Raw genomic sequence first — 15619 nt, forward strand, 5'->3', positions numbered from 1 at the left:
CAGCACATAATTTTATTGCATCATGAATTTATAATCTGGCCTGTATGAAACAGACTTTTAAAGACTTTGCTTGTTTTCTTTAGAAAGGACTTAAGCAATAATTTGGATAGCTAAAACTTCTTTAAAACAAAACAGAAAAGAAAATGTCCAATTAAGCATACTCTGATACCTGTTTTCCTTCTTAAATTTTCTAAGAATATTTATTTATTTGTTTGTTTGCTTATTTTTATGTTTATTTTTGAGAGAGAGAGACAGGGTGCGAACAGGGGACAGGCAGCGAAAGGGAGACACAGAATCTGAAGCAGGCTCTGGGGCTCTGAGCTGTCAGCACAGAGCCCAGTGCGGGGCTTGAACCCAGGTGGTGAGCTAAGAAACAGGTTGATCTATTTAGTGAGCTGAAGACATAAAAAACGATGTGGGGCTATCCTGTGTTAGACAGCATGGAGTAAAGGAAGTAACCAGTTGCAAAACTAAGAAAATTATGGTCTGTCTCCTTTGTGATAATCTTAGAACCAAGAACAGTTTGTTTGAACTTAAATTAATAAACAAGTTAAACAACCTCAGGTTTAGCAATCTCTTTTTTCGTTACCCCTAAGTACTCAGCAAGTATAGCTTCTATTAACTTAATAGTCTTATTATCTTCTCATCAAAAGGTCTTGTCTAACTTCAGATAGTGATTCCTATCTGTTTTCTCTCAGCCTTACACAATCTATGGAAGTGGAAAATAGAATTTAAAATAAACACCTTTAGGTTTACCATAGTCATTGTTTTTTTAAACTTTTTTTTTTTAATTTTAATGTTTGTTTATTTTTGAGAGAGAGAGAAAGAGAGAGTGCAAGCAGAGGAGGGGCAGAGAGGGAGACACAGAATCAGAAGTAGGCTCCAGGCTCTGATCTGTCAGCACAGAGCCTGATGCGGGGCTTGAACTCATGAACTATGAGATCATTACCTAAGCTGAAGTCAGATGCTTAACCAAATCAGCCACCCGGCCCCCCCTACCATAGGCATGAACTGAGCTTTCATTTTAGTATTAGAAGCTCTTTACTATCCTTTTGAAATGATTTTATAAAATACTCTGCTGAAGATGTTATACTTTATATAAACATTCCTTGTATCATTCAGATTTAAATTGTTTCTAATTTTTACTATTACAAATGTGATATAAAAATGTAGTGATATATATATTAAATAAACTGCAGTAAAATGCTTTTTAAAATGTGGTGGTAAATATCTTTGTGCATAAAACTTTATGGGTTTGTTTGTTTTTTTTTCATTTTCTGAAAATGAACTCCCAGAGGTAGTTCTAAGAATAGAAATGGTTTTTTTTTTTTAATTTTTTTTCAGTGACACTTTCCCTTGCTTTAATATTTTTTTCTTTTTTCTGCTTTTGAAATAGGCTCTTAATTACATGATATGAAACTACACTCACAAATACCAGGCATTGGCACACCAGGGAGAAGCTCACAAGTAGGGACAGATAGCTGTGGCAGGAGGTGGGAAGTGACTGAGCAGTGGTTACAGATGGTCACAGGAAGCTGACCCTGTCCAACAGGCTGTGCTCTGATGTTAGCACAAGTTAGAGGAGACACCGCCATGGTGGGCGGGTGGCCTTGGTGTGTTTGGGTTCAGATTCTACATGGTAATACAGTGTCTTCCAGTTAAAAGCTCTTGGCCTGCACCAATCACAGGGTGGCCGGAGGGGACCAGACCAGCCCATCTGGTTTTCAGCACACTGTCATAGACCTGATAGATGTAGAGACTTCAGCAGCTCTACACTTCAGCGACAGTGTACCATTCTGGTGTCCTGGCTGGATATGTAGCTCAGCCAAAACCCAGATGCCATTAGTGAGCTTCAGGGATTGGGACAGCACATCCAGCCCTTCCACATTCCTCTTGGCAATAATATAAAAATTGTTGTTTTGCAGTTTGCTGGAAACAGTGTCAGCATTTAAATGACATTCCTTAAAGTTCAATAAACCGAAGTTCATTTTCATTGGGGATCTCCTTCCATGTCACAAGGAAGACCTGGCACTCCGTTTTGCCATCTTCTAGAAAAATCACATTGAGTAGAATGAGGCAGCTGAAGTAGAAGACATCTGTGTTGTGTTTCACAGCCACTTGCAGGTTATTCTGAGGTTCCGTCTTCATGACCGGGCCCAAGGCGTGGAGAGGCAGGGAGACGTCAGTGCTCTGGTTTGGCATCAGTGGTGTATCGATAGCCAGAGGTGTGCTGAGGGTGACACCAAAGCTATTCTTGTTAAACTGGATCACAAAGTCTGCCACGTGTTGCAGAGCTTTGTTGGTGAAGTTCATTTCCGTATAGATATGTTCTTGGCAGTGGGAATAAATGTTCCAGATGTCTCCAAGCCTTTAGCTTTTACTGTAGGCAGCCAGACAGGCTTAGAAGCCACCCATCAAGCAGGTGCCATGCCTGTCCCCATGGAGGGTGCAAACAGGTCATTCAGACCACTGTTGACCAAGACAGGAATAGGAGAAGCAGCAAAGGTTGCAGGCGCTGATGAAGGGATGGAGGCTTGTCCCACTAGACTATCTAGTCCTCCTCCTAAGGTAAATACTCCCATCTGCCTGGAGGACACCTGTGGTACACTGACTGAGGAACCAAGGTTTAAGGTTTAAAAGATCTCCTAGAAGGTTACCTTGAGAGGGGCACCTGGATGGCTCAGTTGGTTAAGCATCTGACTTCAGCTCAGGTCATGACCTTGCAGTTGGGGAGTTCTGATCCCACATCAGGTGAGCTCGAGTCTCGCTTTGGGTGAGCCTTGCCTCTCTCTCTCTCTCTCTCTCTCTGCCCCTTGTTCTATTGCGCCCCCCCACCCCTCGCTCACTTACACCCCTCCCTCACAAAAGTAAATAGACAAATAGATAAATAAAAATTTAAAAAGAAGGTCATCTTGAGAGAGGATAACCTGAGTCTGTTCCACGTTGGTGGCAATGGCTCAGTAAGCTCAGTCTCCTCAGAGAGCAGTGGCTTCTCAGACAAGACTACTTCTTTGGCTGTAACAGGGTCCGTTGAGAGAAGGTACTAATAAATATAGCCTGGTCTCAAAGGTCAGGATTATCAGAATCCTGTGTTGCCAAACTCAAGACTTGCTGTATCAGCCCCTGTGTTTCTGATGGTTTCTTGAGAAACAGCTTCCCTATGGCATTAGGCAGAGTGAACTGCACCTGGGTGGTTTCCATAGTGAAAACTCTCCAGGAAGCTCTCCAGTACCTCTTTCGCATTGTCAGTTCTCTCTGCATATTCTCCCACGATCCATACTGTGCTGCCTCAGCAACTGGTTCATCCAGCGAGTCTGAAGTTCTCGCACAGAGTGCTGATGATACTTTCATATGTGTTGGAGTATTTGTGGAACATGTCCCTGCTAACAACAGTCACTTCTAGGACCACACGATTTACTTTGGTCTGGATGAGATCAGGCAGTGTGCTTACACAGCACTCGGCAGACTTCTCCACTTTGATGGCACACCCTGACTGGCCCACACAGCTCTGTGAACAGAGCTAACATCCCCCGCTTTGGCATATCCCTTGAATTCTGCCAGAATTCTGCCAAGCAGTGTTGGCTTGGGATGCCAGACGAATCCCCATGTCCAGTTTCTCTGACTCAACATAGATAGGATCATTGTCCTTCAGAAAGAAGACTTCAGTTTCCTGCTCCAAGACTTCAGGCCTTTTCTGACAGTTAGACTGATATTCCTTAGGGCGACCTACTACACCTCTGGCTCCCCAGATAGCAAAGTGACAAGCGGAGGGACCAACATCTTCAGCCTTTTGTGGTAGTCAGAGTCCTTAGGCAACAACCCAAAAAGCTTCATTAGGACTCTTACCACTGAAAGCACCACTGCTGAGTTGGCATGAGATGTCTGGAGAGTTAACACACTCACAGAGATGCTCTGAGCCTCCCAGTCATCTTTAGGGTTGTAAGTAGCCGATCAGTCCAAGATGAAAATCTGGCCCCATTCAGTGCACTCATTCAGCACTGTCAGCAGCTTATTCATGTCCTGTGGGTTCAGATCAAGTAGGTTGCTGTTTAGGTGAGATTCAGTGATTTCTGATAATGCTGCTATAGCATTTGCCACCACCATTGGGAGTGAATCTGCTCTTTGAATCTGCTATGCGGTCCCAAAGAGAATCCAGAAGTCCCTGATCTTCCACCATCTGAGCATTGATATCGTGGCGTTCTGCCACACAGACTGCTGCTGTTTTCCAAACACGGGGATCTTCATCCTTCAGGCAGTCGTGGAGGACTCACAGAGATATTCTGTAATCTTATCCACCCAGATGCACCCCATGATCTTGACTGTGAAAGCCCGAATTAAGAGGATTGGAATCTTCACAGTCCTTCATGAAGCTGTGGACAGCTGTGATGGCCATGTTTGGCTGACTCTTGGTGTAGTTCATCAAATAGAGATACACAAGTTTCTTTAATTCCAGATTGTCTCTTTGCATATAGTTCACTACATCTGGAAAGAGAGAGCTAATGTCCTGCCGCCCCCCACCCCCCTCCCCACCGTCATGGCAGCAGTCACTTTCTTCATAGCCCCCTTCCTCTTTTCTTTTTTATTGTTGACTTTGGCCTTCAACTCAAAGATTTCTCCTCTTTTATTGGTTGTGAAGTACTTGGAGTCAATGAAGGTGTTGGAACTTTAATGTGCCCTGGAGGCAAGAGTGGGGGTGGGGGTGGCTAGAGAGTAGGTCTGAGCATCCTAATGGTTTCCTGCGCATCACCAAATGTAAGTGTCTCGAAAGGTTTTGTTATATGTTGTCAAATTGCTGTCCTAAAGAATTCTAACTCCTACTGCTACCACCACATGTAAAAGTCTATTTCTCTGTACCCAAGATCTGTATGATTGTTTTTCCTTTATTTATTTGATAATAAAAATATTATATCTCTTTCTTATAATTTTTTCTTTTGGACTATCAGTGAGGTTGAAGGTTTTTCCACATATTTATGATGATTTTTTGCAGATGGTTTATATTTTCTTATTTACACATTGGGATATTAGCATTAATAATCTTAAGGATCTAATAATAAAGTTGGTATTGCTTTCCAGGCAGACTACAGAGGAAGAAAGTAGATATTAACTGTATTAAAAATATAAAAAGGAAAACAAACTTTAGAAAGATAGATGATGAGAATACCTCAGAACTAAAGTACAGACATTCAAACTTACTTGAGACATAGGATAATAGAAATCTAATGAGACTAAAATTCTGTAGTGTTAGAGTTATATCTTGTTCTGTCACTGGTTGACATATAGCTACATATTTAACTTCTCTTATTTGTAAAGGGAAAATATTTTTGTCCCTTAATTACCTGGGCTGGGAAGCAGTAGTGGTAATGGTGATAATGGCAGTAAAGATTTATTTTACCATAGATGATGTAGAAAAGGAAGAGAGCATGAATTCCTGTCCCAGAAACCAGACTATGGCCAAATGAAATGGGGATTGGTGTTTACACAGTTATCGTGAGAAGGACCAGGGATCTTCCTTTCTTCTCTGCCTCCCACTCCATCCCTCCAAACACATAATACTATGTCATTTGTATAGATATAACTCTCCAACAAGATAGAATTACATTCTAGATAAATTTTTATGATTAAGATAGGGATTTTTAACATCAGATATGTTGGTATAAATTTTATATGAGCCTTATAAAGTCTCATTTAAAAAATCCTTTACAGAACACTGTTCTGCATGTCAAAGAGACAAAAGATAAAATAACTCATGAGATTTGAACCTGTGATTTCAGAGATTCTACTCCATAACTGCCTTTCTATCACCAAGCTTTTGCCTCTGCCTAAGAACATATTTTAATACTAAACAACCAACGCAAATGAGCTAATAGTCAAATGGTTGTTTCTAGTCTAGCATATCATGACGATGAGTTGAACACCTGTATCCTTAGTTTGTTTGAAAGTATGTTTAATGACGAATCCTCTTCTGTTCCCCAGAAGTTCTCTTTAATCTTTAGCTAGAAAATTAAAGTGTCAACTTTATCCACTAGGATGTACCCCTTAAAAAATTGACTAATACTTTATATATTTTATTACTATTCATGCAAGTCATAGGCCATAAACTGATTAATGATCTAGTTCTCTTTTATAAATTTGTTAGATTATTACTAAAACTAATTTCATCAAACATTTATCATGCTATAGGACCCTCACTTAAGGAAAAATTGATTTGAGTTCATATAGATAGATTTTCTTTCCTTAAGTTCCCAAAGACCACTGAAGACATGTATATATATATGTATATATATATATATATAGTAGCTTTAGCTTCTATTCAGGACCTATGCCACCTTTCTGTTCACTGCCCTTTGCCCTGCTTCAGTTCCATCACACTATTTATNGGGGGCGGGGGGGAGAGAGAGAGAGAGAGAGAGAGAGAGAGGGAGAGAGAATCTCAAGTTGGCTCCGTGTTCATTACAGAGCTTAGTATGGGCCGAGATCATGACCTGAGCTGAAATCAAGAGTCAGATACTCAACCATCTGGTCAGACACCTAGGCGCTTTACTTTCATCACTTTTGAAGCAGTGTATTCACATGCTTGTAGATATTCTTACTTACTTCTCTTACCAAGGAAACATACATAGTGATTTATGAAGTAGAAATGCATTATTTTAAAATTGAGAGACAAGGCTATCTTTCCTGAGAATAGCATTTTCAAAATAATAGCTAGATTTTATATAATTCTTCTTAGTCTGTTCTTTTTTAAATTATTTAATAGTTTATATAATTTGATACACTAAAGCTATGTATTATATATTACCAAAAACAAAAAGGAAACAGTTTCTAAACTTCCGAACTTGTGATATACATATATTTTTAAGATCTTAGAATTTAAGACTAAAGTTTGATATCCTGGCCAGAGAGACTATTAATAATGTCATACCAACATGCTACATTCATCCTATAAGAATACTTTTTACTCGACTGAAGTCATCCATGGTCCACCCTGAGATTTGGCTTAATTGTTCAAAAAGAAACGTACCTCAGGAAAGAAGGATTTGGTCCTAACTTAAAGAGACCATTTCAACATCTGGGAAGGAAAATGTGAGATGATTGTATTTGTATAGTAATAAAATGAACTATAAATGGCAAAAATGGAGTCAGTAATATGTATTTTTTTTTCCTTTCAGGTTATGCACTAGACCCTTCATTAGATAATCACCAAGTGTCTACTAAATATATTGGTTCTGTAGAAGAAGCTGAAAAAAATCAAGGTAATTTTTTTAAATTTCTTTGAAATATTTAATATCAGGTATATATGTATGTGTCTTTATCTGTGTATACATACATACAGATACTTATGATTACTGTCTTGCAGATTGACTTCAGGCAGTAAGAAAAAACTAGTGTTTTATATTAGGTTGGTTTTATTTTAAGCTGAGACAATACAGTAATATATTTTAGAGCAGCCTAATTTAGAACTATTACAGTGTAAAGCTTGTTTTTGCCACTTAACTAGGTGTGGAACGTTATAGGGAAGTTGCTGGTACCTATTATTCTGGCTTGTTGTGACCACTTGGCATAGTGCCAACCATGTAGAAATCATTCAATAAATTATGATTAGTGTGTAGCTAATCTTGGCAATTTATTTTTCAACACTAATGTCAAGCTACATTTTTACAGAGCAGAACAAGTTTTATTATACACTGTCTGTGAGGATTGTCTTTAAAGGGTTGAACACTGAGTTCGAATATGTGTTTTAGAATATATGTTTGTGCACATAATCATTTTGTACTTATAAGACAGAGCATCGTATTCTAAGTGCTAACTTGTCACAAGCTCATCATTGGAATCTTACCCATAAAATATGCTCATTAGAAAAAGAAAACACTGGTTGGATGAGGACTTCTTGTTAGTAGCTACAGACCCTGTATCATATAATCCAGCTACCTTCGGTATATGAGCTACGTTATTATTAGAACAGAATTTTAACAAGCTTTTGTTGTAACATACAACCTCAAGGAAACTGATTTGAATTAATATAGGTAAGCTTTTTTAAGTTAGACCTCTACAAGCCATATATTTTACATAGTTAGGTTGTGACTGTGACCCATAAACTTTTCTTTTTCCAAATTTCGTGACTGCACACAGAGTGCTACCTCCTACTGATCAAATCAGAACATCAACCAGAAATATCCTCTTTCCTCCTTTTTAATCCTAAGATTTTATGATTTAGACGTCAAGTTTAGATTGAGACCACTTGGAAGAATACCAGTTCTTGTGAAACCTTGTTTAATTAATACTGAATTACAAGTGAATCAAAATTATTACTTAATGTAATTTAATCTAATTCAGTTTTTAAATGATAAATTTTAATTTATTCTTGCTTTTAAAATTAGCTTTATCATTATTTAGCAATATTGAATTGCTAGATTTTTTTCAAAACGTGATAAAATCCACTGATCTAGGTCCATGATTCATTAAAAGGATCGTGTGTCATTATAGGATTGCGTAGCTGGGTCTTTTCTTTAAATAGATTAGGATTTGCAAAATATTTGCAATAGTGGGAAGCTTCTCTTCCCAGAAGGTTGAGTCTTTTTGTATATCAGGAGTTGGTCTATCTGGCAGATTCATATAGATTTTATTTTGTGTTATTAAGTCAATCTTTGGTCACTTGAACACTCACTTTCCTTTAACCATACAAAGTAAAAATACATATCCTATATATATATTTATATCAATGCTACTGTTTCTTTAGAAAATACCCATATTTGTAACCTCTCTATTTTTTTTAAATGTAGGTTTAACTGTGTTTGAAACTGGTCAGAAAAAAATAGAAAAGAGGAAAAAGTTCAAAGAAAATGATGCATCTAATATTGATGGTTTCTTGGGACCGTGGGCAAAATATGTGGATGAAAAAGATGTAGCCAAACCCTCAGAAGTAAGCTTTGATGTTTTTCATTGCCAATTCAGGTAGATGCTGTGTGTCTGTAAAGGATATCTATATTAATAAACCTGAGGTTTCCTCAGAGAACCAAATGATGACTCACTCGTTAGTATTTTCCTGCCATGGTTGATTAAGAAAATACAGTAAGATTTTTACATTTTTCTTGGGAATATTTTTTTATGTTTATTTATTTATTTTGAGGGAGGGGGGAGAGAGAGAGAGCATGTGTAGGCAAGTGGCAGAGAGGGAGGGAGAGAGAATCCCAAGCAGGCTGTGCACTAGCAGTGCAAAACCTGACCATGGAGCTCGATTCCACAAACCCCAAGATCATGGTCTGACATGGATGGATCAGACACTCAACCCACTGAACCATCTAGGTGCCCTGGGAATACTTTTATTTACCCTTTTTCTGATTTATTTTCTTCCATATTTTTTATTAAAATACAATATTGAACAATTTTTAATAAAAATTAAAATTTGACAAAAATTGATAATGCTGTGAAGCTACTGTAGTGGTTGCTCTTCCGATACTAGATACTCACTAACTACTAAATCAGCCTTCTGTGACTTTAGAATTGATGATGGATTTTATTTATTAATATATTTAAAATTTTTTAATATATAATAATCTATATTTAAAAATAATAATACCATGAAATTTATAAAATAAAACTATAGAACCCTATCTGCCCCTTTCCCCCTCCTAATCCTACGGACTCTGAAGCAGTGACTATTGTAGGTGTTAGGGATATAGCAGTGGACAAGATCAAGATAATCCTGTCCTCATGAAGCTTATGTTCTAGCTGTATCTTTCATCCGTGTATGTCAGTCATATGCATATGCTGCTTTTTATTTACATTAGACATCATCTGTTGAATTTTTCGTTATTATAGATAGGGACTTACTACTACCCCACCTTCCTTCCACTGCTCCTCGCATAAAAGTTGTGTCACACAGGTCTGTAGTCAGTGCTTATATGCTTATGGCTTAGTAAAAGCTGTAGTTACTGGAGAACCACATTGTGTCCTAATGTTGAGTTTCCTTTCCAGTAGTAGATGTTCTAGTTGCTTTGTCTTTTTACTTACATAATTAGTGTAATACATTAAATTTGTTTCTGGGTGTTCCAGAAGGAAACCTGAGTTTTGGATAAAATGAGTTTAAAAGTATTAACGAGTACCCATTTTGTGTTTCTGTCATTTTGTAGTCTGTCAAAGAGTTGAGATTGTTTTCGGAGAGACATACTTACAGTTATTGCTTCACCAAAAAGTGGACCTCATTGTAAAGCATTTATGACCAGTTTGGGGCACAGTGGGGTTCTAAAACATCCGTTCTAAAGTTCACTTCTTAATTTCCTTAGGAAGAACAAAAAGAATTAGATGAAATCACAGCAAAGAGGCAGAAAAAGGGCAAACAGGAAGAAGAGAAACCTGGGGAGGAGAAGACAATCTTACACGGTAGTATATTTTTTATGCTTCTTCATTTTTATGATAAACTTTCAGATAGTTACTCTGTTCATATAACATCAGTTGCCCTTATTAGTCAGCTGCTCTACTTCACTGTATTAAGAATTGTATTGACTATTTGCATCCCAAAGAAATAATAGCAGACTCTTCTGTGTTCTGATAAAAGAGAAAATAGAATGATTAATGATTGCCACAGATGATTCTTTGAAGTGCTAGTGAATTTTTTAAAATGGTAGATAAAGAACAGATCTGAATTGTCCACAGTCTGTTCTTTCCTAAGGACAGGCTCTTGCCCCAGTCATTAAAAAAAAAAAATTTTTTTTAATGTTTTATTTATTTCTGAGAGAGAGAGAGAGAGAGAACATGAGCAAGGGAGGATCAGAGAGAGAGGAAGATACAGAATCTGAAACAGGCTCCAGGCTCTGAGCTGGCTGTCAGCACAGAGCCCGATGTGGGGCTCAAACCCACAAACTGTGAGATTATGACCTGAGCCGAAGTTGGACACTTAACCAACTGAGTCACCCAGGCGCCTCTGCCCCAGTCATTTTAACTATTTGTTTTTAACCCAAGCCAAATATTCTCCAGATATCCTCCTAATTTATAATCGTTACTAAATTATACCTTAAAAGAAAACCTTTTATTTTTTCATGTGAATAGACTGGAGATTAAAATTCTCATACTAATTTTGATATGTGGAAGGAAATGCACATTTCCTTTACTACATCAGGAAAAATAGTCCAAAATAAGTTATAAATATTCTCGAATGTACCTGGTTCCTTAATAATTAGTTATTTTTTGAAAATTATGTAGTGATTAGCAAATCGTAAAGAATAATTTAGTATTGATGTATTGATTATTCTAATGTTAGATCACATATCAGATATTGAGGTTTGACAAGGCCATATTTGATTTCTCAAACTCCAATTTTCTGGAGTTTTCTCTCCAAGGAGTGTGTTTAATACTGTGTGTGGTGGTGCTTGCAGCCATCAAAAAAACAACAGCCCACATTATTGAGGACCACCACTTTGTGGCAGACATGCCGCTAAATGTTTTGTATACACTATGCCATTTAAGTCCCACCAGTGACTTCACTGTGTGTTAAAAGTGGACAAGAGAATGGAATAGGAACCTAGAAGGGCATGAAAGAGGAAAGCAGGGAAAAAGGATAGTTGATGTTTTTGTTTTAACTTCTTTTTTTATCCTGTTTTGCTTCTCAGTCTTTGCCAGTGACTCACAAGGCCCAAGTATTATCTTTCTTCCCTCGCTGTAATTATGCTGCAAGGAAGTCTTTTTTATGTATCATTAAAATGTATAACTAAGTAAAAGAAGTATAGATCTCATTTAAAGGTCTGATAGTCTCTGGGTATTTAGAAATTCCAAAGTATTACCTCTCATTGTAAATAATAGCAGTTATTACCATTAGCTCAATTTTAGCTGACACTTGCTCTTAACTTCATCCGAGTGTTAGCACCTAAACCTTCCTAGGGAACAATATCCCTGTAAATAAAATGTTTTCATTTAAGGATACAGATTTTATGACTGTAGCTTGTATTTGTTCACTGCTTTCCTTTCTCTTCTTATTTCAGTTAAAGAAATGTATGACTACCAAGGCAGATCCTATCTTCACATACCTCAGGATGTTGGGGTTAATCTACGGTCTACTGTGCCCCCTGAGAAGTGTTATCTTCCCAAGAAACAGATTCATGTGTGGTCTGGACATACAAAGGTAAGCAAAGTGGTCATGTGGATTGGCCGTGACATAACACTCATAATTCAGTGTTCTGTCCCCTTATGGGTAGCCCAAGCCTTTCCCTACATATTCCTACCACAATCTACTTTTTTCTGGGACTATGTCAGTCAATAATGGGTTGGTAGTAGCACCAAGATCTCAGTAATGTTGCCTTAGCTCTTGGGATCATCATGCTTAAGATTAGATAGTTTCTGGTGTATAAACTATGATAATATTTAAACTAATGCAGAGACAAGGTACTTGAAACTTTTGATGTTGATATTCTTTGTCATCTGTGCTATTCCAACTGGTAATTTTCCAGCTCTTAGCAAAGAGCAAAGGAACTGAGTAAAAGAAGGAAGAGGAGTGAGAGCATTAGCAACTTGATTGACTAAGATTTCCCTTGGGTGAGAAAGTCAGTATTAAAGGTCAAAAAACAAATCTTCAAAAGCTCAGTGTCAATAAGGCTGCTCTTGGACTACTTAACAAAGGTCATTCTGGGGCATGATTTTTGGAATTAAGAAAAACAGTAAATTAGGTTGCTTAAAACCTTTCTGTATGTTTCATTTTAGCTGACATTAGACTCCTTCTGACTGATAACTGTTAATACCTCTTTATAGGGTGTCAGTGCTGTCAGATTGTTTCCTCTCTCTGGCCATTTATTGCTGTCTTGTTCCATGGACTGTAAAATTAAGGTGAGTTTTCAGTAACAGAGTAGGAGTGCTGCAAAGCTAGTTCTTTGGTTACATCTGTTTGGTTAATTATAAATGAATTTGGGTTTGTTAGGCAATTAGAGGCTAATTATTTTCTCTTAGGCCCCGTTAATGCAGCCTTTTATGAATTGCTTCCAAACATGTTGATTCAAATATGGCTCTGTGGTCCAACTGGCTAGGCTCTTTTGTAACCTTAGATAACTGATTAGGATGTAATCAATCACTTTGCCTTTGGTTATATAAATATTTAATCACTAATAATGCATTTTTATAGAGGCTTTGGATATGTAACAGATATGAGTTCATCTGTTCCTCAGAATCTTATGAGGTAGAGAGGACCCATGATAGAAATCCCATTTTAAAAAGTAGGTAACATAATTCATCTTTTTTTCTTATAAATGTAAGTAGACAACAAGTAGCGGAAATGCTCCCAGCCTCTTCTCTCAGGGTTTAGTCTTGGGAAGCTCCACCTTAAGGTAAGTTTCAGCTATAGAGTATGAGGGAAAAAAGCTCAGTTGCCAGTGCGTATCAACTTGAACATGGGAAAAGCCTTTTAAAAGGATCTAAAATCTAAAAGAATGGTTCTCTTTTTTTGTGTCTTCTGTGTCTGCATTGTTATAATGGTCAAGACATACCAACCCTATTGTACTCTTGAGGCTTGGAAAGTTGAATCATTAAAATTTTACTCTCTGTAAACAACTCATAGATATTAATGATACGTGAAGGTAGCTTTTCTTGATGAGGGCAATCATTTAGGCATTTGTCTCTACTCAGTAGCTTAAAATTACAGGCTAACAGTTTGGAGTAAAGACCCTGGTTTCCTTTAACTTTCACTTATACAAACTGTATTCATTAAGATTAAGGTCTTTTTGATCAATTGAAAAAGCATAGAGTTCAATTTAGTTCACTTCCTAAGCATTTATTAGGTACCTAATATGTGCAACAGGCCGAGACTAAATATTTATTAAGACCCTGTCCCTGCCCTTAGGGTGATCATTTCTTCATGATGTAAATGATGCTTATAGAGACAGGCCTAAGGTGTTCTGTTTTCAAGGAGGAAGCATACTTCAGTAGGAAGAATTAAGTAAAGGGGATGCCAGGGGTAGGGAGTGGAGGGAATGGAGTAGGTCCGAAAAGAGTAAATAGGATGGATAGGCGTGGCACGTGCTGAACACTCCCAAGTTTGTGGTTGCTGGAGTCCCAAATCTGAGAGATACAGAATGGCGACAGTCGTGGGCAAGGGCCTGGTACTAGAAGTCCTTTGCCTGGTACGCTGCGGGAACTGAGACTGGATGCTGTTAGCACTGGGTTGCCAGGAAGGGCTCTCTATTTTAGAACACTGGTAACATTATCAATGATTTGATTGGAGGTAGGCAAGAATAAAAGTAGTTTTGAAGCTACTGTATTGATTCACTTCAGATGTGATGAGAATTATTAACCTATTACATTTTAGTCTAGATATCATTTTCATATAGCTTCTATAATATTTTGTTACTTCAGTAAGTTAAAAAAAAATCAAATACACTTGGTAAGTACCAAGATGTTATAAACACGGCAGGTTTTAATAGCATTTAGTTCTACCAGTAGTAGCTCATAATATTACATAAGTAAAAACTTTTCATCCTAGAAAATATATCAAATACAGAAAAGAACAAGAAGTGAAAATCACTTGTATTACCTCCATCTAAATTCTTTTGGTATTTTGGTGTATCTTTCCATGTCAGATTTCAAATTCCTGTGTGTGTGTGTGTGTGTGTGTCCCCCAAATGTTGCAACATAGACTAACAGCTCTAAGCAGCATGTTCACTAATATGTAATGCCTTTGGTTAAATCCCCTGTATATGCAGATATGCACACACATAGCCAGCATACGACTGTTGTATTGACTGAAACTTGTCACTTTATCAAAGCCTTGTATTAAATTTAATATTTCTCTGTGTTTTTTCCCCCCAGCTATGGGAGGTTTATGGAGACAGGCGCTGTCTACGAACATTTATTGGTAATACTTCTTTTCTCTCTGGCTATAAATCTATTTGGAAAGACTTTTTCTTTTTTAATGTTTATTTATTTTTGAGAGAGAGAGAGAGACAGCACAAGTAGAGGAGGGACAGGAGACACAGAATCAGAAGCAGGCTTCAGGCTCTGGACCGTCAGCACAGAGCCCAGTGTGGGGCTCACACCTACGAACCACGAGATCATGACCTGAGCCAAAGTCGAACCCTTAACCGACAGCCACCCAGGCGCCTCTGTTTGGAAAGACTTTTTAAACTAAGATAACATCATTGACAGTAATTTTACTATACTGATAATGAAGGAAAGTCTTCAAAAACTTGAGCTGAGTCTTGAAGAGGGAGTAAGTCCTTCCACATAGACAAAAGTGGTTTGAGAAAGCATGCTGCTTTGGGGCAGGCAGGTGGATATCAGAGGTGCCAGGGTATGGGAAATGGTGAGAGATGACAAGCAGAACAAGCAGTATAACCAGAGGCAGAGCACGGAGGACCTTACATGCCGTTAGTAGGGAGTGCAGAATCGGTGCCTGGGTGGCTCAGTCAGTTAAGCGTCCGACTTTGGCTCAGGTCATGATCTCAAGGTTTATGAGTTCAAGCCCCTCATTGGGCTCTGTGCTGACAGCTCAGAGCCTGGAGCCTGCTTCAGATTCTGTGTCTCCCTCTCTTGCTCTGACCCTCCGCTGCTTGTGTGCCCACACTCACACTCTCGTGCGTGCGCTCTCTGTCTCTCAAAAACAAATAAGCTTTAAAATTAAAAAAAAAAAAAAAAAAAATGTAGCATC

The 15619-nt window shown here is 38.0% G+C and overlaps 1 protein-coding gene and 1 pseudogene across 1 annotated transcript in view; one reads left to right on the top strand and one right to left on the bottom strand.

Moving 5' to 3' along the window:
• Positions 1-15619, top strand: part of CDC40 (cell division cycle 40) — a 58031-nt gene that overhangs the window by 23941 nt on the left and 18471 nt on the right. Inside the window, exons 4-9 of the mRNA XM_077780015.1 lie at positions 7167-7250; positions 8778-8917; positions 10281-10377; positions 11973-12112; positions 12736-12810; positions 14782-14827. Coding sequence (XP_077636141.1) covers positions 7167-7250; positions 8778-8917; positions 10281-10377; positions 11973-12112; positions 12736-12810; positions 14782-14827 — 582 coding nt within the window. The remainder of the gene's footprint in view (positions 1-7166; positions 7251-8777; positions 8918-10280; positions 10378-11972; positions 12113-12735; positions 12811-14781; positions 14828-15619) is intronic.
• LOC144244668 (AP-2 complex subunit beta-like) lies at positions 1633-4641 on the bottom strand (annotated as a pseudogene).

This window comes from Crocuta crocuta, unplaced genomic scaffold, assembly GCF_008692635.1.
Source record: "Crocuta crocuta isolate KB4526 unplaced genomic scaffold, BGI_CrCroc_1.0 scaffold147, whole genome shotgun sequence".
Taxonomy (NCBI): Eukaryota; Metazoa; Chordata; class Mammalia; order Carnivora; family Hyaenidae; genus Crocuta; species Crocuta crocuta.